Here is a 27,954-nt window from a genome sequence, read left to right as displayed (position 1 = left end):
AGCTGAGGGGCCCAGTTTTTGTCATGTGATTATTATGAGATCAATAGCTGTTAACAAAGCTACTTTTCCCAGGGGAAAATGCAGCTCAGCCGCAGTCACTCTGCCAGAGATTTCTCTCTCTCTGATGCTGAAGTGTGTGAAATGAAGAAACCTATGCTGAATAAGCAGAAAAGGGCCCATCTTACACTGTCAGCTCCATTTAAGAGCAGCAGATGTGGAACACTGAATGCTGTGGAATTATATCAACGTAATGTGAGCCCACCCGTCGTTCCTCCTCTCGATGCTATAGAGGCAGATGGAGCAATCGGCTCTGAACAGGATGACCATGTCTCTGAAGACGTTGAGCAGCAGAGTGTCTGACTCTAGCTTCGTGACCGAGGCAAAGGCATTGTCCAGGTTAGAAGTGCGTTGATAGAGCCTCAACTTTTTGACAACAGAGAGAGAGAACAGAGATAGAGAGGCGTCACAAAGGGTTTAAAATGACTCAAGTCACAGCAGGTGGAAAGAAATAAAGGGATGTATGAGAATTGATGGTGATTTTTTGAGCAGGGCTTCATTTTTACCTGCTCTTGATGGTCTATAAAATTGTAGCAGGCCAGAACCACAAAGTCGTTCCACCACGCCAGACCTCCCGTCACTGCCATGTTCTGCTCCTGCAGTGAAATTCAAACACATGTTAACAGGATTGCGATATTATTTATGAAAAACACAACTTAAATAAAACCTTTCTCTTGGCTTGTAGACGCCAGTTTTTTATTAGTAACTGAACAATGTCATTTAGACAACAAAACATTTTTCCCCATCAACACAGATGTGTACCTGAGTGATATTTCCAAACAGCTTCCATTTCCTGGTGAACAAGGAGTAGTGTGCAAAGCCTCGCCTCCCTGCCACAGCCATGCACTGGCCTGCTGTGTCTATGGCTGAAAACTGAGTACAAGCAAATGTGTTCAAAATGCAGACAATATTATGATTCGTTCATGTGTTGACACAGGAAACAAAATGTAAACAGAAAACTTAAGACATGTCTTGATGTTTTTACACTGGCCACTGATGTAGTGACATATTTCAATGTCTCTATTGTTTGTACAGCTGTAAATCAAGCAATGTTTTCTTTATAGGTTTTTTCAAAAGGAAATTCTGTTTGCCACTTGACCTCATCACGTCTTTTTTTTCTTAAGCACACACGCCATGTAGAATACACACTTGTGACTGTGGCATGATCAGTTTACTTTGCAAACATTATGGCTACAGCAGCATTGTGTGCGCAGTCATGCAGCCTGGGTGAAAAGAGTAATAAATCTTTGTTTGTTTTTCTGATACCAGATATTTGCATGCTCCGCACATAACATCATAAGGAAAAAGGATGAATGAAGTTCAGAATGAATTTTAAAACCATCTCTCTTTTTCGACATGACCAAACTTACCCGTATAGGCCAGTTGCTCTCTAGGTATGTGCTGTGGATCTATAGAAAGAAATACAAGACTGTGATTGATGCTTTAAATCAAACTCCCAATCTGATTTGCATCTTCTTTGAAAATCTCATTAGTTTTAAAGCATTCCTGTCATGAGCGTGCATCCTCACCTGGACCACGTGCCAGTGCTTGTGCCCCAGTAAAGTGCTGAGTCCCTGAGAGAGAGATGAGTCGGGTTTGGGGGGGTGGCGCAGTGGGCTGCCGTCGCGTGGGTGCGGTTGTGAGTGTGGGTGTGGATGCGAGTGCGAGTGCGAGTCGGAGGTGCTGTGGACCTGTGTGGGGTCACCACAGGTCAGGTAGAGGCGGTCTTCACCATGGAGTAACACATGCTCCTGGTTACTCTGTACAGAGGAGAGAGAGAGAGCAGAAAACATGATTATTTTTTAATATATGATTGCATGTGTGCGTTTAAAACTGATCACGTGTTTCCATGGCTCCTCTCACCGTGCAGGGGTTGACAGTGAGGGCACTCTTGATAAACAGAAACTGCAGTATGCCAGCCTGCAGGGAGGAATGAGGAGGCTCAACCATCTCCTCCTCCAGCTGTTCTCCGTCCTGCCTCCTCTCCTGCTTGTTAGGAAGCACCCACAGATGGTACCCCTCCGCTCCCCAGCTCTGGAAAGGACAGAGTGCAAGAGTCGGTATGAGCACAAAACATGTTTTTCCACAAACTAATGACATGGAAAAAATATTTTAATTTGCCAAAGATAAATCCTTAAGGGCCCGGGTCACACAAAGCCACTTTGCATTTCCACATTTGAGCTGTACATGTGCGGATACCAGTGGACCTCCTCGTATAACCTCAAGCAAGTTTCCATGGCTTCTCTTTTAACCAAAATAGGACTGCACAACCAACTGGACTGAAAAGTCTGTGTGGTGTACTCATGTTTGTCCATGTAGGGTCCATGCAGGCCACCGTGGAAATAAAGGGATGACGAAATGTGTATTACAGGCACCTTAGAGGATCTCTGCACACACGCGGTCATAAGTGTGACCTGGCCCTGGCCCATGAAAAGCAATTTGCTGCTAAATAAATTGAATTTGAGCCACTAAACATAAATAACACAGAAATCTACCATGTATATACTGCCATAAGTTACGATTATTTCGAAAAAAAATCAGATGTGTGTGACTTTGGATAACTTGTTAAAACATCAGGACAATATTAAAACTCCACTAACCATAGAGCTGATTTTAATGGAGTCCTTCTTGGTACCATCAGAACAATACCTGAGGAAAGGGGGGAAAAAATATGAATATGAATGTGCATTAAAATGTGTGTACTACCATGTGTGAGCAATATGTGTGTGTGTCCACTCACGCAAAGTCCTCTCCGAGAGTACAGATCAAGTGAGCACCAAAGACACTCCACAGCGATAGTCCACCACGCTCCCATGTGACCATCACAACACTGTAGTCAGGTGACCAGCAGATGAGCTTGACTGGGCCCGTCTTGTTATAGGTGTCTGAAGAACACACAGAAATTAGAAGAGTTTCGGAGCACTTAAAAATGTTTGTTTAATTCACTAAAACATGATGTTCTTCCTTGTGACAGAGTAACATGTGAATTTATTTGAATTTCTACCACACAACATACATTTTTTGCTCACAATTTCAAATTGGATAACAATACTTCTTAACTAATATTACTGCTTACAGCAGAACAGAGAAATAAATATTTTTAGAATCTCCTATGGTCCCTTTTGTGTGTTGTGTGGATGATATCCAAATAAACTGATTGAATAATGGTCCTATGTGGTAGCTCAACCACTAGGTGGAGCTACTGCTTCAATCCCAATTTTAGTAGCCTGGATGAAACAGATGTGAACTAAAAGGAAACAAAGACATGCATCCCCGGGAGGGAGACAGCTATCTAAAGGAAAGCAAGTTTATCTTGAACATGGATTTGCTTAGGAACATGGAGAGACAGATAAAGAGAAAAACAAGACAAGAAGGGGGAGGAGCGAGGGAGTGAGAGAGACATATGGGTGATACCTGGGTAGTGTTTTGGGGTGAGCTCCAGTTTGTGAGAGAGCTGCATGGATCCTGTTGTGGTGTCGATCATGTACACCAGCACTGAGCCACTGAAAAGAGAACAACATACTTTATTAGCAGCTCTGTGATCAGTGCCGCAACAGTGCAAGTGACCTGTGGCTGTAATTTTAGAGCAATTTACCCCCGAGCTACACTTCTGAGCTTTGAACAACTTTCAGCATGTCTGTGCACTTGAGTGCACATTCATTTGGACTCACACACGCATGCATGCACATAACTCTAAACCAACAACACAAGGTCGAGGTATTTTGGACTGAGTGTTGCTGTGATCACAAAGCTCTGAAATGTAATTTTTTCCAGCTGACGCAATAATATGTTAAAACATTGTCACCCAAGTTATTTCTGCGGTAGAATTTTATTTAAACATGTGACTAAGTGTTTTCTCCCTGTACTGCCACACTCTAGACTTCATTTCGTGAGGACACTGTGTGTGCACGTGCACAACACAAAACGTTTAAATAAAAAGCTTAAGAAGGACACTGTAGAGACACTGTAAATGACATGTAATGTAGAGGAAGAGAAGTTCCTGCCAAGCTGGACGAGTTCCTGACGAGCACACACTAGGTAGCCTCTGTAAACACAAACTGACCGATTCTCACAGATTCTCACATATCACAATCACTCTCTGTAACACACACATGCAAACAAACCCACCCAAGCTTTACTTCTCAACACTGTACAGGAAGGATATAGGCTCCCAAGTTTACCCAACACGTACCTGGCGCAGCCAAAGGCCATCAGTCTGTACTTGTTGTTGACAGCCACACAGGTGCCATCGGTGACATCTGCTGCCCAGACGCCCTGCAACTGCTGGACACACACACATATAGACACATCTATGATGTCAGTGGCAGAACAGCAGAAAGTGTTTTAACTGCACTTTTTTTTTTTTCTAAGTAGATTGTTTTGTGTAAATTCAACTTCAACACCCATTACAAGCACACGACTCCAATGACATTTTCCTCGACTATACCCTTGAAGATGACCTCAACACATATGTTCCAATATAAAGAGAATGGTTTCAATCAAATTCTTCAGATACAGTCATCGCTGCTTCACTGAAGCCAAGACAACGTAGCAGCTCCAGGCTCTGCACTAAATCATATTTTCAATGCACTAATAAAAATATTATGCTGGCTCTATTTATAAATATGAAAAGCTGTTGACCTAAACGAGTTGCCTCACCAGTTTGGACATTTTTCCACCATAAAAGGGAAACTGAGGTTCCTGTGCTGTTTTACATCGGCAGCTTTTGTGCTCATTTTAAAACGTCTTCTCAAAAACACTGAAGAACAACGCAGTATGTTCCCTTCATTTGGACGACACACTTTCACATCTGGTTTTTTTTAAAGTGATGCAAATAGATTTTTCTTTTTCCACACAAGAATACTTTGGACCAACATATTCCATTTACCAAGTCAAAAGCCAAGCAGGAAATTCAATTTCTTTGCAGAACAAAAAAATTAAGTTTGAATGTATTAAATTTACCTGTGGTCACATGCAGATTTTGCAAAGTGACAAAACAAGCAGTGCAAAAAGGAGACTAGTTTTTCAATGAGCATGTGCACCCTGTGCTGGCCCTATAGGAAGGCTGTGTATACATTTTGACATGAAGTGCAAATGTGTGAGTGTCTGTGCTCACGTCTGTGGTGATGGTGTTGCTGAGAGGTGTAATAAAACCCAGGCGGCCATCACTCAGAACCACAGCAAAGCCGTCCAGGGTCACACAGTACTCCATGCAACGGATATACACCCCCTCCAGGTCCAGAGAAGGTCCACCTTCACACACACACACACACATCCAACAAATACACAAAGTGACATTTATGCATTTCCTGGATTGTTTCATCTTGGATTGTAAAATCGGATCTGCTATCTTGTGTGTGGTCAGTAACATGTGTGGATCTTCTCTAACCTCGAGCCGACTGCAGGTCTAGTGAGAAGGGGATGGTAGTGAGGCAGATTGCCTTGCGTCCGTTACTCCCCAGCCCGTCCCAGTGCAGCACGTGGAGGTAGCCGTCCGCCGTACAAACCAGTAAGTCCTCCTGGAGGGACTGCAGACTGCATTTGAAGGACAAAAAAAAATGGAATGACCATTCTGACATATAATGTGGAATAGGTAGTAAGAGAAAAAAAAACGGGACAGTGGCTGTTTGTACGGAGGGAAGGTAGGAGCAAGATAAACAGCAGACTGTTAGGAAACAGTATGCTAGTCATCATCCAGCTGTGTTAAACTGGCCAGCTGTGATGAGGCTGCCAGTGCCAAGGCTCACCAACAAACAGTGTATATGTGTTTGAGTGCACTGCTTCATTGTCACATAGACCAAAGGCAAAAGCTGCAACTAACAATTACTTTTTACCCCATTCACTGCCTGATTATTTAATCTAATCATTCCCACAGACTGTGTTGGGACACAGAGATGGGTCACAAGAGGTAAATATATTTACATTATTAAATAAGCATGCATATATTGAAGTGGTGATTCATTTATAAAACAAATATAAATGGCTCGTTTAGCTGTTACAGTAATATTAATAATAGGCGTTACAGAAATACTTGTCATGATTTATATAATTATCTGGGCTGTGATGGTTTTGGTTTGGTCTTCAAAAAAATTGATGCCCAAGTTTTAAAAAGGTGATGCTGCGTTTGCCGTCAGTTAAGGAGCAAAGAAACGTAAAAAGATTCAAGCTGAAGACACTGCATTTAGACAATTTGATTTTAAAAAACCCCAAACTTAAATAGATTAGACTGATTATCAAAATAGTTGCTGATTAATTTAGTTGTCAGTTACTAATAAATTCATTGCTGCTGACCTATTGAAGATGACACTGTGGGGCAAATATGAGGGAGACAAAAAATGTAAAACACCGTTCACTACTTCCCTTTTTTTTTGACGCACACAACAATTTGTTTTTCTTTCATATCATGTAAATGTGCTGAACGGTGAGCGAGTGATGTTTGCTCCAGCACAATCGAGATGTGCCTGTGAAATGCTGACTGAGTGCCCTTATTCAGATGACTAACCTATAATCTGTCTGATGAAGACTGCAGAGGAGAGGAGATGTGACAGTTAACGCAGAGGCATGAAAGACGCAGATAATAAGACCACCAGATAAACAAAAAAATAGGGACAAAGAAAAAAATATTGGAGAAGTGACAGTTCTTGTCACTCAGCCAACAAAGACGTCAAGTTATAATAAATAGGCGTGAAAAGGAAGGAAAGAAACTCAAGAAGAACCGAAATGAGCAAAGAAAATCTTAACAAAAAGGAGAAAATAAGGAGGCAACAGACGTCAAAGTAATTCTTTTAATAATTTCTATTATAATTTGTAGACCAGGTCTTAGAAATCCATCTATTAAACCAGCTCCGTCTTGATCTGCTGGATGTGCAAGGTAAATATCAATTTTAAGAAAACTTGATGTGAAAACAAAATTTTATGTGTCAAGTCTTATTAGAGTCTGATTAAACTGTTTTTTTTAATTCTTAAAAAAGAAAACGTATGAGCTCTGATCTGAATAATTGATGCTCCAGGCAACACTAAACTCCAACCAGCTAACGCTGAAATCAAAAATGCTGCGTCGTTCTTTCCATCAGTCACAGACTAAACCCTGTCACCCAAACGCTCCTCATCTGTTCATACCCCTTCTCTCCCAATTCTGCAGAATCATGTATATTTCTCTGAAATTCTGTGTTTACAACGAACACAGTGGTGGTGGAGAGATTCTCGTTACACGCCCCGGCCATTCCTCACTGCCGTCGCCAATTTTCCATGAGAGGAAGGCGAGGACCTTTCAAGTCGTTACACTGAGTTAAATGCTCTTAGTAAATACACCTTTTAGCACCAACGATTGAGATTTCTTTAAATGTCCACTGGGGAAAGACACAAATGCAGTTTGGTTTATGATGTCAGTGCAGTCTACCTGCTAGACATCATGCTACTAGTATGTTAATAGTCCAATTTTCAGAAGCTCAAAAGGAAAGAAAGAAAATGTCCGTCTGTCCGTTTTGCATGTTAAAATAATGTATAACAATTTAAAATGAAGAAAAAAAAAGAGTTAAATTTGAAATTTGAACAGTGTAACACATATTTAAAATAACTTTGTCTCAATGTGCAAAAACAGGCTAAATAATGGAAACTATGAACAGGCATTCTTCCTACTCTCACCTCTCTGGCGACAAAGACGCTGATACTCTGGCTTCCTACAACAGCACAAGTTAAATTACCGTAATAACCACATGTTGGCTTTGATGTGCAAATTCCTAGCTTTCAGAAACCACAAACTGTCGCGTAATTACGGTGATGTAAAGTACGCTTGTGCCAACGCGTCGTCTGCGATACGCTTGGTGTTAAAGGGTTAAGATACACCGCTATTATACTGCATCTTTTGGTGGCATCTACCTGGTGATGGGGGCCTCAAGATCCACAGGCTTCTTCATCTCCAACGACAGAGCGGGAGCACATTGCTCTTCCTTAAAACCTTGGGTCACCTTCACACGGGGACTTCCCCTGCGCAAACAGATTATAAAAAAAATAATAATAATTTGTTTTCCCAACACAAAATGCAACTAATTTTTCAACTCAGAGTAGACAAAAAAAGACTGCCTGACATGCCCGCGCTTGCCCCAACTTCTGGTGGTAAGCTGTCCGGGAATGTGAAATGCACCAGTTCACACACACTGCAGACACAAAGACACACAGACACCAGACGTACACGACACAGACGATTGACTGACACAAATCAGAGGACGGACTGGAAGGTTTAGAAATGTGAACGTGTGCAGAGACGCTATTCATAACATGAATAACGCTGTGAGAGAGACATGGCAATTAGCTTCTTAAGTCTCATGACCAGCGCTTGTTAAATAATGACTGTAAATTGAACACACGCACATAATTTATTCAGCAAATTCAAACTAATTACAGGTCATTATCAATTAGTTGGAACTTGACGTTTAAAAAAAAGAAAAAGCGACGGCCCTTATCCCCTACTCGCATTGTTTTCCAGCTGCTCTAATAACAGACAGCTGCAAGCTCATTAGACTCCCTTTCTGAAAAAAAACTGCAGCAAGCAAGAAATAAACAGAACATTTTCATAATTAATCATGTGTGTTTTTATAATTAGCAATGTCACTATAATTTGCCATTAACAGTTATAATACTGGTGAGACAGCGGGGAGTTTGGCAGCTCTGTAATGCTGTGTTTCCATCATGGTACAGTTTGGAATGGTAAAGCTCTGGGTCAGGCTGGGTGCAGGCTGTGCGGACGTGACACAACAGACCACAATGGAGGACATCCAGCATCTTGTTGTTTATCCATACAAAACGTCAAGTTTTGTATGAGAATAGACTGCAGCCATTTGCCTTGACTTCCATGGGATATTTACGCTTTTCTGACGCCCAATCAGCTGACCCAGAGTTGGTACTGGTTATTTTTGTACTATTCCTGATGGAAACACAAAAATAATGTAACATACTTTACCAAACTGAACCGCCTCACTTGGTGGAAACACGGCCTAATACGCAACCTTTCATTTACAGTGGATTATTATTGTAACTGCTTGCTGGCTTCATTTTGTATGTGTGCTAGACTCACTTTGGATAGACAGGCTCATAGAGGTACTTGTCATCTCTTGCACCCAGCACATCAAACAGGAGGATGTATCCTTTGGCAGTCTGTAAACAAAGAGAAAGAAGGGCTGTCATTTAAAAGGGAAGAAGCACATGAAAATATATATGTGGAAATTGAAACAACAGACACCAAAACACTGTAAAAGGGAGGCAGTATGGCCTTTTTATGAAGTGCTGTTGTGGTGTGAACATGTTATACTGACACATGCAAGTAACTGTATAACTGTATTATGACAATGGCCGAGCCCAGCTTTGCTTGCTTCATGTCACTACATTTCCATAACGTTAAATAACCAAATGATTACGTTCGTCTGACTGAAATTATACGAAATCCAGTTTCACAAAATCTGACTAAAACACCCAGATGTCAGAGTTTGACTCATAGCTGGCCTGGAGGGCTCTGCACATGTGCCACAGTTACCAACCCCTGAATTAAACCCAGAAATAGTAGAAGAATGCTGATACACAGAAGAAATAACTGTGACAAAACCACAGTAAAAAATCCAGTCCAGTACATTTGTTGAACTGACGAGAAGACTGATTTCATGCTCCGTCAGCTCTGAGAATTAAATATTCCTAAATTTATGGATGGTGGGAAGAATTGGAATGGTGCTTGATATGCTAACAACTAGCCACCAGGTAAACTGGAAAGCACCGAATACTAAGAAGAAGGAGAACAGGGACATATCGCCGCCTTCACATTTCTTTCAATAAGGCGATTCTGTGCTGGTGCTTGTATTCCAGGACAATGTTCTAGTTATGAGCTGTAAAAAAACCACCATGACAATTCAATTTTTCAGTCATTTGCTGAAGCTTAAACTGCATCGGCTCCAAAAACATTCACATACAAGTCTATTTAGCCTATTCTTGTGCACTGTATCATTTCAAATACTGCACATACAGGAACAACAGTAATTATGCTCAAAAGCAAAGTATCAGCATCTAAAACAATTCAGAAATCAATCTTTGGTACTCACTCCATCTACAGCGGTAAAGTACAATATTTGCATGCAAGTATAATAAGGCATTTCCAACATGTGCATGCACACACTCACACACACTGTTGTCAAGGTGACTGCTGTAATTGAGCCTATAGACTGAAACATGACGCGACAACCTGATCCATTTTCCCACTCTCAGAAATAACGTACAATGGCGTTGCAATGGCTCTGCACATCAAGACTTCTGTCCTGCAGGAAAACCACCTTGAAACACAAACTATGATTTTACAAATCAACAATGCTGAGCTTCAACGTACACCGTTGTCTGAATCGTTTTTTCACCCGTGGCAGCTCACTGAAATAGCCCTTGACTTTTCTGGTGTGATGACAGAGCAGTTGGTAGTGGGCCAACACGTCACCACAGCAATGAGAAACCCCAAAATCAGAGACTGAGGAAAACGCCAGCAGCAACATGAGGCTCAACTAGAAAATAACAATCGCAGCCAGAAACGAGACAGGGAGCCAGACTGAGGCCTGCTAAACCCATCAACAGCCTCAGAGCTCCACAGAGCTGCACACGAAGGCAGAAACTGCTAAACAACACTTGAACAGGCATTAAAATCTACTTCAGGAAGACAAAAATAACTCAAATGTTTTGTTTCAAACACTTCTATTTTCTGAGATAAAATAAAACAACACTTTTAAACTACAGCCAGATCATTTGATTACACAAATTGAGAGCCAATAATATGACCAACACTGGCACCCAAACTAAAATCTTATATAAGCACTGGTGTGTACATATTAATATGCAAATATTTGTTGAGGCAGAGACTGAGGACATCAGCCAAACAGACAATTAACTGCGGACTATTTTGATAATTGACTGATTGAGTTTAATGTTGTTTGTTTTGTCGCTTATATTGCTAACAGATTAATCAATGCTGAAAATAATTGTTAGTTGCACAGGGCGCTTATACAGACCCAATAGAGACCCAATATAAGCTGTTAAACTGACTACTACTACTACTTTTGATAACTCTTAATATTAGCCACTGAAACATACAGAGAGATTAGTCGTTTTGGAAGACCAACATCCTAAAAAATATAATCAAGCTACAGTTCAATCCAATTTGCAATACACAGCCATGGTATTGCAAATTATAAACAGGTATATTGAGTCTTCTGTGAATGAGAGTTTGCTATTTCAACAAAAGGAAATGTTAAGAAAGTGTGGAATAACTTTGTAGAGGCTGGAAGATATTCCTCTTTTATTTCACCAATTACAACAAGAGGATGTGAAAGGAAGAAAGTTCACATTACAACTCAAGACGTATGCAATTGCAGGAGCCCCCCCACTGAGATGAACCCATTTATTCACAAATCCCCAACAAGGCTTCTCGACAGAGGAGGGGCCACGGGGGCTTAGAAAGGAAATTTAATGTGACTGAGCTACTGTACTTCAAACATTATGTCAATTAGAGGGGCAGGGAATCTCAGTGAAGTCTCAAAGATAAGAGGGGGAGGGGTGGGAAAAGACTTTGCAAGCCTTTGACAAAACTTTCTGTAGGGTCTTCCACTCCCAATATCTCCTGCCTTTCATCTGCAGCCTAATGACGACACATAAAATCATGCATTCACACACATCCCTTCATCTTTTCTGGGAACTAGATTTCTGGGAATAGATTTCATTCAGTCAGTTAAGTTTAAAACCGTTGATGAAAAGGAAGGGGGAGATAAAGAAGCAAGGCCGCAATTGGGATGCATCTCAAACCTTTTTAGTGGATACCTAGTGACCCTGGTATGTTCGTATGTGCAAAAAATAGGCAGGACATCGCCGTCTGTAAACAGACAACAGTACGTTCACGCTGATACTTAATCATGTTATTATTGCAGCGGTAGGTCAGAATAAGGATCAGTGTAAGGATGGATGTGCATCCCTAAACGGACCACATCTACAGAGTATTCAGAAAGCATTGGGTGCTTTCACACTGTCTACTTGTGATTGGATCACTCAGGATGGATGTAAATAACAGATCTGAACAGGGTCATGTGTCCCAAATGAACTACAAATGAGGTTTCTGTGATCAAACCTGAGGATGTAGGCTAACACCGTAGTCCGAGTAAGTCACACGCCAGTCCGACTAAGCCTATGCATGCAGGAGTAATCGGACTATGAATTGCATTATCTAGGTATATTAGTTCAATTAGTGCTCGATTTTTCTCGGACTAACTTATATGACATTAAGAAAACCAGATTATTGTCTTAGTCCAACTAAAATGACACTTTTAACATGCATGTAAATGCACTTTGTACTTGCCTTAAACTATCGCAACGTAATGCAACATTGACAAAGGGAACATCAAAGGACTGACTCCATGCTGCTGTAAAACCCAAACAAATAGAGATGAAGGGGAAACGCTGACTGATAATGATTCTAGTTCAGGCTTGTAAGTACAATCAAACATTAAAAGTCAGCAGAAAAATTGCAACAATCTTCTGAGGACTACACACTACAAACGCAATTATACAAACATGTGCCTATTCACACACATTAGTGGATGACAGTTACTGGACAGAAAGGGGTGAAACATTCCTCACTGTCAACTGACATAAATCAAAAGTTATGCCTTGGACAATAACTACCAGCATGTAATGGCAGAGTAGAGATGTGTCACATGTCTGAAACGGCAGTATGTGCAGCTTGGTGTCACTGACGGGAAGCACACAGCTTTCAGGTAGTTCCACCTGCAGCACAGGGCAACAACTCCATTTTTCTTTAGGTAAGATAGCAAATGAAAAACACAACCCACTTGTATGCCATATGCTTCAAAGTGATGCCTTATCTCACCTACAAGGAAGGACATAATATGCATTGGGGCAGCCATTTCTATTCATCCCTGTCAGGTATACTGGTGTGTGTGCCACTGGGAGCCGAAAAGTGAAAGCGCAGAACCAAAGCAAACTCTTATATTAAATTACACCACAGAAAAACTAGACAGAGGAATAATGCATATGTTGGAATTGTCTCACATGTGAAAGACATAGAAAAGACTGAAAGTCTCTGAAGGTCACTGAAATAATCTTCGGCGAAAAACACACGAATGAAGGTCTAAAAGCAGAGAGGGAACATTTTGGCCTCGGACAGATCCCAAAACACACACACAAGAGCTAAATACCTACTAAAACTATTTCTCCTGTTGAAAGAACTTCATCCCGTCTTGACTTCTGCCACACCAAAAAAGTCCATCCCTCTTGGTCAATTGCTTTTACTCTCACATACAACCATATTCACAGCTAAAGATAGTCCTAGGGTTTAGGAGGGTGATTACGTTAGCCTCAAAGTCTGCAGGGTGTGTGAGCACAGCCAAACATCTGGGAAACAGCTGGTAAAGAACTGCCTGCCTGAGCGATGGTGTTCTTTATTGTTCTATAGTCCCCGACTTCCTCCTCTGCTCACCCCATCACTAATGAGGCTGAGAGAAATCCCAATTTGGCTCAGTAAATGAACAAGTGTAGCGAGTTTGCCTAAATCTAATGGCAACATCTTAACTGAGGGTATTTATCACACCGTTAAGTGAATTTCTTTAAATGGTATGTTTTTGTCTTTGACAATATGACTAATCTTGCGGTTTAAGTGCATTTCATAGTAGATAGTTCCCTCCTCAATAAAAGTGATGTTTCTTGCAGCACCCAAATCCATTAGGGCTGAAGTTAACGTGTGGCTAGTAAGTAAAAATCAATCTCTAAAATATTGAGGATACCGCTTTGAAAGGCAATAGTGGTGTCCATGGATCAATCACATTTACGACCCCACGTTAACAACAGCTCTGCTGCTGTGTGCAGTAAGAAGTGTGATTAAGTGAATCAAGACATTCCTTTACCTTGCATCTTTTAAAAGGAGCAAGTGATTAAGCAGCCTATTAATATGAATTTGCTCCATAAAGCGCAACACATACTCGTATTTGCTGTTAATTCAGTAACAGTAAATACATCTTTTTTAGGCATCGCTGGCCCTAGAAACAGGAGGAAGAGATTAACCTTGAAAAGCATATCGACACAGGGCTCCTCAAGCTCCTCTTGCCCTCAGCATTTCCTCTTTGAGAGAAAGTACAAGTATTAGAAAGAATGTCAGAATTAATAATAAAACACAAATAAACCCAGCATTTACCCCATTAATATTTTGAAATAGACGAATAAATAAAAATGTCTTTGTTGCCATGAACAGAAAGCCAAAGCATTTACATGACACTGTCCAATGAATATTTCCCACCATTGCTCTTTCCAACAGCTTTATTTTAAGGGGCATTGTCTTATGAAAGCATTTCTGACATTTTTTCCCAACCTGTATTATGTGCCTGTATGTGTTGTAACACCTGACACAGTAAGTTCAACAAAATGGCTCCAAGGACAAGTGGTGGTGTGTTTTAGGACAAACAAGCACTGTTGTCTGCTACACTGACTTAAAAACAACATGTCATGTCTTTGACATGTTGTTTTTCTTTGTTCACAAAATAACTATCAGGGCTGAAACTTTGACCAAGTCAGTGAAAACCAAACTGCTCACCCACAGGTCTGTTTCCAGGTATTATATCGTCAGTTTCTGACTCGGGCACGTGTGTCTTGTGTGAAATCACTTAAGGAGACACTTCCTTCACACAGTTACCTCAGCTGCTGCAGGGTGCTCAGCTAACAATCATGATTAATGGCAACATGAATATGAAAAAAAGCCAAAGGGGTTCTGTATATTGAAGCCCAGCTGGTGCTTTTCAGTGTATTACATCACTCCACCTCTGGCTTATATCATTAGTGCCGGTGTCAAAGTGCCGTTTCTGAGACATTCTTTATCAGTGCTGTAATACTGGGAAGTCACATCTACTAGACTACACATATATGCTAATCAAAATTGATTGTACCAAAGGCAACACTAGATAAACTGAATTAGTGCTTCCAGGACACTTCTCCTCAAGAGTGGTCTGTTTATTTACTCGGAGATCCTTCGATAAGTAGCCTGATTCCACTCCTACTGCTCAGATTCCTTTGTCTGCCTCATCGCGTTTGACACAGCAGATGCAGCATTCATCTGCTCCTTCTCTGAACTCGCAGTCTGCATCAAGACATTAGCTCAGCACGGACCAAGGCTCGTTTCCAGGGATTACACAAGATGAGAGACATTTAAATTGTATTCCTTCCATAATTAAAAAACACCACCCTAAAACAAATAACAGCATTCTCTTGACAACAGTGGAAGCTCCAATATTAAGAATGGACATGTCACGTTCAGTTAACAACCACCACCTGATTTAAAAGACATTATAGAAATGTACATGGACATTAAAACCCACAGCTATATTCAGTTAATGTTGTACATGTTCACATTAAGTACATGCAGTCATGGAGGTGAACTGCTACAGACCAGATGAGCCGACTCATGTCGGCGTGACAGAAGCTACAGAAGTAACATCAAAAAGCTTGTGTGGGCTTACATTCTGAAACATGCTGGCACGAGATTCGAGAACATTTCATCTCCATGGAAATGAGCATGAATATTAAAATAACATTTTCTAACCTTTGTTAGCTCATAATTTGCATATTCATCACCAGTTTACCCAAAGGCAAGGATTAAAAAAAGCGTGGTAAGGAACATTTTCATGATTATTTTAACAGAAAGAAAGCCGTTTATTGAGTCTCTGTACAGCTAACATGCAGGGGTGGGATACTGTGTTAATTATTTTAAGTGCTGTATATTATAGTATATATGTATATTGCAATATTTCAGATAATCAAGGACTCTATAGGCTGTAAAAGCCTGACATGCATAGAATGCAGTCCCAGTTCGCAGGCAAAGGTGACTGATTGATGACGAAATTGTCAACAATTTGTGCACCAAACACATCATCTGGTTACTCTGGAGGGAACTACTGTTTCACTTTGAGTTGATTACCTCAGTGCAGTCAGAGATAACTGGGATCAGCAGAGAACAAAGTATGAAAAGACTGTAGATAAGAGGAGTGCCACGGAAGCATTTTACTACTATCATGTCAAAAATGTGATGAGCCAGTCTGTTCAGTTACTTAGAACTGCAAATTGGGAAAGTTGGAATGTTATTTTTTTTGTGTTTGCTAAATTTAAGAGCAAACATGTGCCTTTTAGACACCGCCGTATAATCTAAAGGGAATAATTTTAAACTGTGCCTACAGTGTTGTGTGTATTTGTAAAACTCCTAGCACATTGGAGGACAATTTGCCATCCCCTGCTAATGAATTATAATACATTAATATTATATTAATATTCAGCATTTCTACTGGTCTCTAGGGGTTGAATGACCAGATTATTTGCATATATAAATAATGAATTCCCCTTCTTGATGATGTCCAGCTGCAGACTACAGCGTCACATCCTGTGCGCTGCCATATCAACAACAACAACGTTATCCACACGTTATGTCACGGTATTGTATGGGGAAGAAGTCGCCTTCGACAAGTGGAAAACCAACGCTCTCACATTAGCTGTGCTTGGAGCCACCAACGAATAGACCCCCGATCCCTCACGGCTCTGCACTTTCCCTCCCTCTCAATCTCAGCCCACTTCTTATGCATTTTTCAAAATCAGGCATTGGGCATAGTTAGCTGCAGAAGAGAAGCAAGTGGCCACTCTGGCAGCACTCTGGCCTTTTGTGAGTTGCACATCTTAAGTGATGCTGATTCAAGTCAAAGCACGTTCAGCTTCAGGTATCACATTCCTTTTCTTACACACATGAAACCAAACAGGTCAAGAGTTCTTAACTGTTTCCAGTGAAGTGATAGAGTTTATACTGTAGTAATCAAATATGGACATTAAAGTAGTTGTTTGTGTGAAAATGAGAAAGGAATTAATGATATGATCCAGTTACAATTCCCCAACATCTTTACTTATTATTCATCATCCATGCTTTCCGTTATTATTACAGTCCTTTAAGCCATTTAAAACTACAATGTGATTGTCCCAGCACTGCACTCAGTGTGATCTATGTCTGAGAGAAAATTAAGTGGCATGTGACTATCTTCCTCATATCTGGAGCTCAGCAAAACAGCAGAAATAGGTCAAATGCTGCTGTATAAAGAATTGCGGATACACTTTCTTTTTTTTTTCTCTGTCTCGCATTTGTCATGCCCATTTTTATGAGCAACAAGGAAGCTAAAAGGAAATGGTCCTGATTAATCGTGCTGTCAGTATCTAAAGTATCTTTGAAACTCTACATGTAGTGGTAACAGAACAATAAATAGAATAGTCACCATCACAGAGAGAAGCTAAAATGAAAACAAACACACAATTAGTGCAGATTTTGAAGACTTTCAATGTATGACTGAGCTGTACTTCAGCTGGGCGGTGTAACCCAACCTTGACAAATATAGTGCTCTTACACCTGCAGGCAGATGCACAGTTCTAACTCAAGCCCTCGCTCCATTCAAAAAACCCTGGCTCTCTGAAAAAAACCCAGAATGAATTCACTTTACACCAATTCATTGGAACGAAATTCCACAACCCCTCGTCATCAACTGAGGGCGTTGCCTAATGCACAGTGGGAGCTGTAGTAAACAACAGTGGCAACATGCTTTCCTTCTGTTAATTCATAAAACTGCCCGAACCAATTTTCCTTCACCATATTCACCAGTCTGTTGTCCATCCATCCCTGGTCTACATTTTTTACATTGACACGCCCACTGATGATGTAGCGTTATACAAGGGAAAAAAAACAACTTTTCTGGTTTAGTACCAATTTATTTATGCTATAAACTCTCAGTGCTCACGTGACACAGATCCACGCCCTGAGTAAATTACCATGGGAATTATACACCACTCCTTATATGGACATCCCGGAGGTGTGTGTTCATAGGTCACATCTTCAGGCTTTACAAAACAGGTTATTTTTTTCCTCCATCTTCTTAAGTGTTCAAAAAATAGCCATAGCTATAATTGTGCAAAAGTCATAATTTTTTATTTCATCTTTCATTTTTATTTTTCTTCAAAAAAACAAGCCAAGTTATGTAGGCAATAGAAGATGAAAAACTGTATAATTTCATCAAAATGCCTGGAGGTTGTGCTGAAAAAAAAGATATAAGACACTGTGTTGCACAGCTTGGTGTGGGGTGAACGCTGGCATGACGACATCGATCGAACCACAAATATAAGACGAAATGGTGGCACACTTACCACCACGGCTATCATGGAGTCGTCTGGTTTCCATTCTGCCTTCTGGTAGAATCCAAACTGGGTTGCCGCCTTTGCAGACTCAATATAGCTGACTATCAGAACACTGGGCTGTGGGAGGGAAACAGGGACACAGAAAAAGAAAGTGAATATTTTAGAACTCCTGCAGGTGCTATAGACATCTGACTGTCATATATGACAACAACGGTAAGCTAATGTATATGACCACAAAATGCTTAAATGTTAACATTTACATTTTATTATTGCTTACATTAGAACACAAAGACCACAGCAATTTCATGCTGATTTAATTTGTCATTTGAATCTTTTTTGCCCTTAAAGTACCTCAACCTCTTACACACTATGGCAGGTATTTGACTGGATCACAGAACAATGCATTACCCTACTATAAAACTGCATTGTTACTATTTTAAGCATCCAACTCAAACAGGTCTGTCCTCTTCAAAACAAACGTCATGTTGATCTGCAATAAAAATGGGAGCATACAGTAACCTCTTTTCAGACCAAGTCACTGTAATTAGAGAGGGTGTTTAATGTTTTCCTACACGGCGGTGTCATTTCCTATAATTAAAACTTAATAAAGCTATCGCTTTTAGGCCTATCTCCTTTATACCAGACACATGATCCATTTGGAAGATTTTCAGACTGCTTTGTTTTACTCCTGTGGCTTGGTGCACTTCACTTGAAGTGAAACAATGATGTCAAAGTCCTCATTTTCAGCATTAATTAGATATTCCTTCATCTACATGTGACACAAAACTGCCAGAACCACACATACAACAGTTGTCTTTCAAAAAACCTTTTATTAAACCTAGTGCAACGCTACACTGATGTGGGCTACTGCACTTATCATTCCTTTACTTTCCATTCCCTGTGTCAGAACAGCTACGGTTTCACACAGATTAGTAGTAATGTCTTCGCTGAACCAGCCAGAATCAGGCCAAGGTCGGGAATACATAAGAATTTCAGAGAACGGACGTGGTGGCAAAAGCAACAGCAGGTCCATAAAAGCTGAGAGGAAACATTGTGGGCTTACAATCACCAACATTCAACAAATAGAGTAAAACAAGCAGAAAGGTATGCGTTACTGTTATTTTTAGGCTGAATAAATACACAATATATTGCGGACAAATGCATTGTCTCTTTGCATGTATTGTGTCTGGATATACATTGAAGACCCTCCTGGTCTGGCAGGGCCTGCTGTATTTTTAGAATTCTCCCTGGTTCTTGTGCATTTGTCTTGCAGGTATGTCAGTGGGGGGGAATGATGACACTGTCCCAAGAGAATGGACCTATTGTCCTCATACCAGATCCATCTATTTAAGCCAGTCTACATGTAAAATGAGTATTCTACACCTCTGTAGACAACAAAGAACTTGAGAAAACTGAGTGAACAAAACCATCTACTACATCCGTGTATAGAGTGGGGTCAAAGGTACTATAGTGAACTGAAATAACAAAATGGATGCAGCAGGTGTTAAAGGTTTCATGTTAAGAGGAAGACGCTGCCCCAATTGACATTCCTCAGATGACCCCTTTCCTGGACGCCTTTATTGATACTTGCAGACGGGTGACGCTCGTAAGAAAGACGGGAAGCCAAACATGCTCGCTTCCTGTGTGGCCCTGAGGAAACGAACAACGACCCTGATCCATTGTTTTTTTCAACTCCACAACATACAAACAGTGTGTGGGACACATACTACATTCAAATGCATTTTATTAAGATAAAATACAGCTCTCAGTATGAGCACAAAGAAATCTGATGTTTAAGGACAGGACAGGACAGCAGGAGTCACATGAGGTTTTCCTGTGAGATTTTTAATATTTGCATCTCGCAATGTTGCCAGTGCAGCATCAATCTCAGACAAGTCAACAGCACACAGTATTGTCATTACCTCCGGTGGTTTTCCTCCCATTTCACACCTGGCCAGCTTTTGTGAATGACAGGCATAATTGCCCAACATCACAGGTCCCCTTGGCGAAAGATAAAAAAGTAACTAAATCTCTTTAGCCAGCCATTGGAGGTAACAACTGCTTTAAAGACTGAAAGCATTCAAGATTTAAATTCAGTAGTTCAAATTATGATTCTCATGCCAATGATCAAGGTAATACTTGGCTCAAGAACTCATGGAAGCAGCCAGGTTTAATGAATCACTGCTTTGTTGAAAAGACTGCAAAACTGGTGACGACATATAGAATTTCAGAGAAAAAAAAAACTTTGATACTGACTGACACCATTACTTGTTCCATCTTTGTATTGCTGCTGTGGAGAAAATAATGACGATAAAGGGACCGTTGTGTGCTGCCCTCATTGTTTACATTTATCATTTCACTGTGACACACTAAAAGATCCAGGGTTAATGCTGACAGAACAAACCACAACATGCAGTCAGTAAGCATGGGGTTTAAATGCCATTGGGAAATGCTCAGTTCACATTTCCTCCTAATGAAGAAACTGCCCTGTGTCAGACAGAAAGCATTCATCAGGTGAAATTCAGTGACCATGTCCACGAGGAAGAAAGTGTTATGGAGACACATCAATATCGATATTCACGGACTACTGCTAATACAATTTCAATACACTCTTGTGCTCTGTGTTTGTCATCTAGCCTTGAAATAATCGAGAAGAACACATCTGTGCTTAAAGTCTGATAATACATTTTGTCTGAAGCAGATTGAAAACACCATCTGTGGTAACAGTGTAAATACCGCTGCATGGGTTCTTTTTTTTGTCAGGACAGTAACCTTTCAAATACCTTATCCCCTGCCTTGTCACTGTGCCTCCCCCCACACCTGAACGATGGGCTGGTAGACGCCACACTTTTTTACAGTGAAGTGTTGATTAAGAGTGAACTTTATAAAAGTTACAGCTTTATTGACGATCATTCATGCAGCCCTCGGTCATTGTGAGACTTTTTGCTGTTGAGTGAAAAGACCTGGTCATCCCCATGATAAGTTACCACTTATCACATGATGTTGTCAATGGAAGCAACGCAAAGTGAACAGAATAGCCTGCTGATATTTAGTGCTGGTTTACTTCTCTCAAAATGTTTTTACTGTCCTAATATTACTATAAACAATGATTTGTGTGAATCCTCCACTTTCAGGCTGATATTCAGTGTCTTGTCTAGTTAAACTGTGACACTTAACAGGAACAAAAACAATCATTCACTTGTTTTTGTCCTTACATGCAATCTGGAGGTGATTCTTAATCCAGCATATCCATATATCAAACCTTTATTTGGCTACATCAGTCATTAGCATTGCTATTACCTTGTCTGCATTTAATAACATTGTTATTTATACCCAGGGGTCATGGTACATACTGTATATGTTGATGAAGACAGTGGTGCAAAGAGTACACAAACTAATCTCTGTCAGACCACTTAAGACCAGGTAGGTGATTAAGACCCCATTCAGACCTGGTATAACATACATCTTGTGTGATCCAATCATGGGCAGATCTCTTTTAGTACAGGTATGAACACTCCCAATCCCTGCCTTATTATATACATGCTTGGAAATATCACAAAGACAATGGGAAGTGAATGACTTCCTAACAGTCATACTGAATGACTACTATTACACTGACTCTAGGGATTTAACAAGTGTCTTGCAGGTCAATTGTTTTTTCCACCTGTGGGAGCCTACTTCAATATGTCTGATCATTAACTTCACGATTTGTGCAGAAAGGCAGCTGAAACACATAGTAACGTAGATTGAATCACGCGGACACGGATACACTCAACCTGTTGCGATGCTTAACAGTGTCATCTGTGAACAAGGTGTGCGAGTGTGTGCGTGGCAGCGTTCGCCAAGACACTATTGTGTCCGTCACGAGTGGCAGTAAGTCAGATTGCCAACGGTGATGAAAATAAAACCATCGGCAGTATTTAATTGTGCGTGATGAGCAGATTTGAAACGCAATGTTCATCTGTGTTGTGTTGTGCTGCATGGGTTGTTTAATTTGAACAGCTGAGTCGGGTTTCACTTTACTTACCCGGCTGAACCAGACGCTGAGCTGCGTCTCTGACAATACGGCGAAGTAAAACTTCTGGGAGCTGGGCTGGATGAAGAAGGGTTCCTCTTCGCTCCTGAGTGGACAAAGCAGCCTCCGGGGCCAACCGGTGAGAAAATACATGACGGCAAACTCTCTGCGCCTCGACACTGCCACAACAGTGTCGCAATGCCAGACCGTCGGTGCCCCTTAATCCTCCTGGACTATGTTTAATCCAAGCGACTCATTTGTGGCTCTTTCAGTGTAAATTAAAACTCTGATTAGATACAGGCGGTCCAGCGATGACCCCGGCCAGGCTATCAATCCATGGATGCCTCAAATTTCAAAGCAGCCGACGGAGGTACACAGCTAGCCCCGAGCTAGCGCTGCTGGCTTGCCAACTTGAAGCTAATGAGCTGAGCGAGGCGAGTGCAGCGGCGATACCGCACACAAAGGCGAGCAGCCCCCGCGGTGACACCACACAGCACCGAACGAGTCGATTAACGTCCGCTCCCGCTGCCGATTCAGTCCCGATGGTGCCCGAACCAGCGGTGTACGGTGAGAGCAGTGTCAAGTTAAAACTCCACTGAGCACCGTCGTCGCCATCTTTACAGGAGTCAGTGAAACTCAAAGCTGATAGGCTACAGCGGATAAGTTTGCGTGGTGTTGACATCCGACGTCATCTCTCCGTTATGTGAAACCACGGTTGCTCTGAGTCCAGCGTGGCTCGACGCTGACACCTGGTGGTGTAAAAGTAAAACGTCTTCAAGCTTTGTGTTCACCATTTTACTGTAAAGTCCACTCTGCTTCCCATTTCTGTAAATAATGAAACGTCTGTATTTAAAGTGGAACTATCACTAATTAGAGCCAAAGCACCACTTTTCTCGGTCTTCTTCTCCCAAAACAATCACAATTTAGGGGGCTTGAACATGCAATAAAACTTATGAAATATTGCTCCAAAGATTAAATTTATTTCTGCTATTTACAATCTGTGGAATATATATATATATGTCCCGTGTGTGTATGTAAAAATGTCGATACAAATCAGCAAAAGCATATTCATAGTCATGTTTGGGCTGGGCTGTTTATTTCTTTTTTTGGGGAGAACAATATTGTTTACACCATTTACACGAATTATGTCTTTGAAATGACTCAGCACAAATGTATTGTTAATCACTTCATAGTTCATAAATGGTCTCAAATGATTGTAATTTGTTATTGGTAGATACTCAAGCTTGTGATATTGGTATCGGACACAAAAAGTGTAGACGTCCCATCCCGACAAAACTTTATATAAAGGGATACACACAATTATTAAATTGTGATTTAATCATAATTTCCCCCGCAGATTAAATTTCATTAGAACTTTTAAATCAGAATACCCAACAAGATAAAGGTAAAATGGCAAAATATGTATAATAGTATTTCAAGATAGCAAGAGTTGGTATATTTAATGCTCAGTGGATTGGATTTATTTATTTATTTATAACACTAGGGTGAAAAACCACAACATAACAAACTGCTGTTTCAGATGAGTTCAGTAGGTGGCGGTAAGGTTACTTATACTCGTGGGGAAACTACCACAGTGAGTCGACGAAGAAGAAGACATCCAGAGTATGAAGCATGGCGGCTGACATGAGACTGCCAACTATCCGTAAACCAGTGTCACTTTGTTCTGGTGAACGAAAAGACCTGGTCGTCCCCGGCGATGTTATCACTTCAGACACTGGTTTCATGAGGTATGTACTAGCTATTTCGTCGGTGATGGTGAGGTCGGTGGTCTGCTCTGTCTGTGGTTACCACACGATGATGTCTCCAAGGAACTCAAAGTGAACGGAATAGATTGCTGATAGTATTCAGTGCAGTACCTCTCTCGTGCTCTTATATTAATGATGTTTTGGAATAATACGTTAACAACGATTCATTTGAATCCTCCACTTACAGGCTGATATTCAGTGTCTTGTCTAGTTAAGCGGTAACACTTAACAGGAAAAACAGTCATAGCCTAGACTCATTTAAAAAAAAAAAGTAGGACTATGTTGCCTTTGAGCACAATATGGAGTTTATTCTTAATCCATCATATCCATATATAACATATTTGTTTATCAGTCAATAACATTGCTATTACATCTGATAACATTGTTGTTTATACCCAGGGGTCATGGTACCTATGTTGATGAAGACAAGCTGACGGCTTCAGTTGCTGGAGAGGTTCAGAGAGTAGACAAACTAATCTGTGTCAGACCACTTAAGACCAGGTAAGTGATTAAGACCCCATTCAGAACTGGTAATAACATACATCTTGTGTGATCCAATCATGATTAGATCTCTTTTAGTGCATGCATGAATGCCCCCAATCCCACACTCGGAGGTGGTTTCAGTGTATGGCCAAAATCCTGAGAATGCATTAATGCAATCTGTCCTCGGGTCAGATATCGTATGATTAGCTGAAGTTTCACAGTATTTATTACTCAAATCCACACTCGCATATTCATCTATTTGCCACCACCACAATATCCACATGAACAAAATCTAAGTTCATGTTACAGCAGTTAGAGAAGAGCTTTGATTCACTCAAGCTTCTCGTACAAACACACTAACAGCAGACACATCTGTAAGTCTGGCGTTTTAATAGTTTTGCTCACCCGAACATACATGACATCAGCATGTATTTAAATACAGGCCAGTGAAGCCAGATCCAATTTCACATTGTCTTAGGAGAAAATCCAGAATGCACTTTAATGCAATTTGTAAACAGTTGTATATCAGATCACTGAATAGATGTTTGAATGGGGAAGTGGAAGTGGAAGTGGACTTAGAGGAAGCGAACTCAATACACCAGAACATCGCTATTGCAGAATTACAGTTATTGTTTTGTGTTGAATTTTATTGCATTCAGGTTCAATGGTGAGGTTGGAGATGTGGTGGTTGGGAGGATTACAGAGGTAAGCACTCTCCCCGTGTCTTCCCCTGCATAATGTCGGACATGTCTCATGTCAGTCAAGTCAATAAGACTTTGCTTTTTTATGGTGATATGTGCAGGTGCAACAGAAACGCTGGAAGGTGGAGACCAACTCCAGACTGGACTCTGTGCTCCTGTTGTCCTCTGTTAATTTACCTGGAGGAGAGCTGGTGAGTTTGCTATAAAGTTTTATTCAACAGGAGAAATAGTAGTTATTTATAGCTAACTAATATTTATTGATCAAATGTTCCTTTCATCTGATTTTCTCATTCAGAGGAGAAGATCCGCAGAAGATGAGCTCACCATGAGACAATACCTTCTGGAGGGCGACCTCATCAGTGTAAGTCATGTTTTTCTGATATTTAAATAGCTGATCCATCTTCTTTATTGTTAATAATAATGTTTTTTGTTGTTTTTTTTGTCTGCTGCTTTTAGGCAGAGGTGCAGTCTGTCTTCTCAGACGGTGCCCTTTCTCTTCACACCCGTAGTTTAAAGTATGGAAAAGTAAGTTAATGCAATTTACACAGCGGCATGTGCTAACATCCAAATATGCTTGTTTATATTATTATTGTTTTAGTGACAGTTTGCCTCAACATGTTGTTTCTGTTTTCTCTGTTACCTCAGTTGGGGCAAGGAGTGTTAGTGCAACTTTCTCCTTCTCTAATCAAGAGACAGAAAACACATTTCCACAACCTGCCGTGTGGGGCATCCATCATCCTCGGGAATAATGGTTTTGTGTGGTTGTATGCCACACCAAGTAACGAGGAAGAGGAGGCGGGGGGCTTCTACACGAGTTTGGAGGCAAGTAAAAAATGCACAAAACAGCAATATGTTATAGTTACACCCGTTATTTTATCTGTCTAATGCTCCAATTTCAAGGTGGGAATAACGATAATCATTAACTGTATTGATATCCACAATTGTGGTACTTTGTAATTAAACGATGACGTGTATCAATTTGAATGTACCGCATCTACTGTATATGTGTATTTCTCAGTACATTATTGTCATATTCGTTCTGCCTCTCTTTCCACTCTTTGCAGCCTGTAAGCCTGTCAGATCGAGAGGTGATTTCACGCTTGAGAAACTGTCTACTAGCGTTGGCTGCACACAAGGTCCTTTTGTATGACACCAGTGTTCTCTATTGCTATGAATCTTCACTTCAGCATCAGGTAGGATGCCATGTAATAAGAGCCAATTATTTTAGCTTGCAGTGGTTCTAGTATTACACCATCTACCACTCAAATGTACATAAAGTAATGACAATGGAAAGATATTGCAAAAACTATCAATTAGCATTTTTTATGATGTATTGTTTGGATCGGAAATCCACAGCTCCTGCACAGTAGTGGAAAGAAAACAATTGATCTTGTCTAGGACTCTGCTGTTCTAACACTGTACAGACATGGTTGATTTAGCACTTCATTTTCTAATGAAGCTCATAAATGTTGCCATCCCATCTACTATTGCCATTGTGTAGTAATACAGTTATGTTAAACACAATTCATATAAATGTTTCTATTGATTTATAAAAGTGTTAAGGAAAATAATGCATTCAGAAATTGTTCATCATACATCATTTGTTTTTAATATGGAATTTTTTAGGTTACATTTAGCTGATGACGGGTGTCTGTAAATACAATCAGATTTCCCACAGGTCTTTGAAAGGCTTGAAAGTTTGTGGAAAAAAAAAGGCCGTTCAAAGCGGCTCTTTCAAGTTACCCTGCCATCTTGAGCTGTGTTGGCACATTCCATCCTTAAATTTTAGGGAATTGGTCCTTGAAAGTCCTGTAATTTGATGTCAGCCAAGGTGTGCCAGGGGTGGAGTGGCTCAGTGGTTAAGACCCTACCTTGTGTACCAAAGACATCATGGTCGCAAGTTCGATTCCACCCCTGGCTAATTGTACTTGATTCCATTGTAAGTCGCTTTGGATAAAAGCGTCTGCTAAATGACATGTAATGTAATGTAATGTAATGTGTGGGAACCCTGTATAATATTTTATGGTGATTACACAAGGTGCTTTCTCTTGGTGCACCTGATCCACAGTTCTCCACTTTATGCTCTCTGCAGGTGAAAGACATCTTAAAACCAGAAGTGATGGAGGAGATTGTAATGTTGACACAACAGAAGCTGTTGGAACAGGAAGGTTAGAGAGCAGAAGGCCAAACGATCACCACAGGAGCGAGACCAAATCAGGCATAGATTTTATGGACTGACCACCTTCCTTGTGAATACTGCAATACTGCAGCATGTCTTAAGTTTTTGAATGTGAAGACATAAAAAACTGTTGTATACCCAATAAATTTTCTACAGTTTTCAGAAATTCCCAGTTGGTCTGTCTTTTTGATTCTCACATAATTCTTTGTTTTTAATGAATTGTGTGTAGTATAGGGTGAATTTACAAGGGTAATCAATTGTTTAAACCTCAGCAAATTGTGTTTTCCTTGGGCCATAGCCCACTGTATCGCCAGAAATGTTCATCAAAATATGCACTTTTGTTTCTTTTTCTCTTTGTAATGTGTACATAATGTGGGGAGGAAAGCATTCGGTGTGTGGACACCAAAGGAAAACAGAAGCCAAACTATGTATTACTGTATTATTCTCTTCAAATTATAATAATTACAAAACTTGGACACAACTAATACTAGAATTGAAATTTGGTGACAATAATATTTT

General features: G+C 40.5%; 2 protein-coding genes across 4 annotated transcripts in view; one reads left to right on the top strand and one right to left on the bottom strand.

Annotated features, from left to right (window-relative positions):
• Nucleotides 1–22,936, bottom strand: part of ric1 (RIC1 homolog, RAB6A GEF complex partner 1) — a 31,370-nt gene extending 8,434 nt beyond the window's left edge. For 2 of the 3 annotated variants that reach the window (XM_044053637.1, XM_044053639.1), the window contains exons 1-16: nucleotides 22,319–22,936; nucleotides 18,301–18,408; nucleotides 9,131–9,210; nucleotides 7,936–8,043; nucleotides 5,447–5,592; nucleotides 5,174–5,310; nucleotides 4,250–4,341; nucleotides 3,472–3,560; nucleotides 2,798–2,942; nucleotides 2,658–2,706; nucleotides 1,921–2,091; nucleotides 1,587–1,817; nucleotides 1,428–1,466; nucleotides 820–930; nucleotides 564–653; nucleotides 263–423 (exon numbers count right to left, since the gene is read on the bottom strand). In XM_044053637.1, the coding sequence (XP_043909572.1) occupies nucleotides 263–423; nucleotides 564–653; nucleotides 820–930; nucleotides 1,428–1,466; nucleotides 1,587–1,817; nucleotides 1,921–2,091; nucleotides 2,658–2,706; nucleotides 2,798–2,942; nucleotides 3,472–3,560; nucleotides 4,250–4,341; nucleotides 5,174–5,310; nucleotides 5,447–5,592; nucleotides 7,936–8,043; nucleotides 9,131–9,210; nucleotides 18,301–18,408; nucleotides 22,319–22,459 (1,898 nt within the window). In that variant the 5' untranslated portion in view covers nucleotides 22,460–22,936. The remainder of the gene's footprint in view (nucleotides 1–262; nucleotides 424–563; nucleotides 654–819; nucleotides 931–1,427; nucleotides 1,467–1,586; nucleotides 1,818–1,920; nucleotides 2,092–2,657; nucleotides 2,707–2,797; nucleotides 2,943–3,471; nucleotides 3,561–4,249; nucleotides 4,342–5,173; nucleotides 5,311–5,446; nucleotides 5,593–7,935; nucleotides 8,044–9,130; nucleotides 9,211–18,300; nucleotides 18,409–22,318) is intronic. The other variant, XM_044053638.1, reaches the window with a different exon arrangement.
• An 892-nt stretch (nucleotides 22,937–23,828) lies between these two features.
• Nucleotides 23,829–27,601, top strand: exosc2 (exosome component 2). Its single transcript, XM_044012268.1, has 9 exons — nucleotides 23,829–24,054; nucleotides 24,472–24,573; nucleotides 25,215–25,260; nucleotides 25,358–25,447; nucleotides 25,552–25,617; nucleotides 25,713–25,781; nucleotides 25,902–26,078; nucleotides 26,321–26,449; nucleotides 27,349–27,601. The coding sequence occupies exons 1-9, from the start codon at nucleotides 23,939–23,941 to the stop codon at nucleotides 27,427–27,429; spliced, it is 876 nt and encodes a 291-aa protein (XP_043868203.1). The 5' UTR covers nucleotides 23,829–23,938; the 3' UTR covers nucleotides 27,430–27,601.
• Nucleotides 27,602–27,954: the final 353 nt, after the last annotated feature.

Source organism: Solea senegalensis, linkage group LG21, assembly GCF_019176455.1.
Source record: "Solea senegalensis isolate Sse05_10M linkage group LG21, IFAPA_SoseM_1, whole genome shotgun sequence".
Lineage (NCBI taxonomy): Eukaryota > Metazoa > Chordata > Actinopteri > Pleuronectiformes > Soleidae > Solea > Solea senegalensis.
Note: the sequence above shows the minus strand (reverse complement) of the source record. Positions and strands in the feature narration are given on the sequence as shown.

Bases quoted from the DNA above. Each gene is read 5' to 3' on its own strand.
- exosc2 (XM_044012268.1), top strand. From the start codon at position 23,939: ATGGCGGCTGACATGAGACTGCCAACTATCCGTAAACCAGTGTCACTT. The intron at 24,574-25,214 runs GTAAGTGATTAA...TATTGCATTCAG, and splicing joins GTCAGACCACTTAAGACCAG to GTTCAATGGTGAGGTTGGAG. The intron at 25,261-25,357 runs GTAAGCACTCTC...TGATATGTGCAG, and splicing joins TGGTTGGGAGGATTACAGAG to GTGCAACAGAAACGCTGGAA.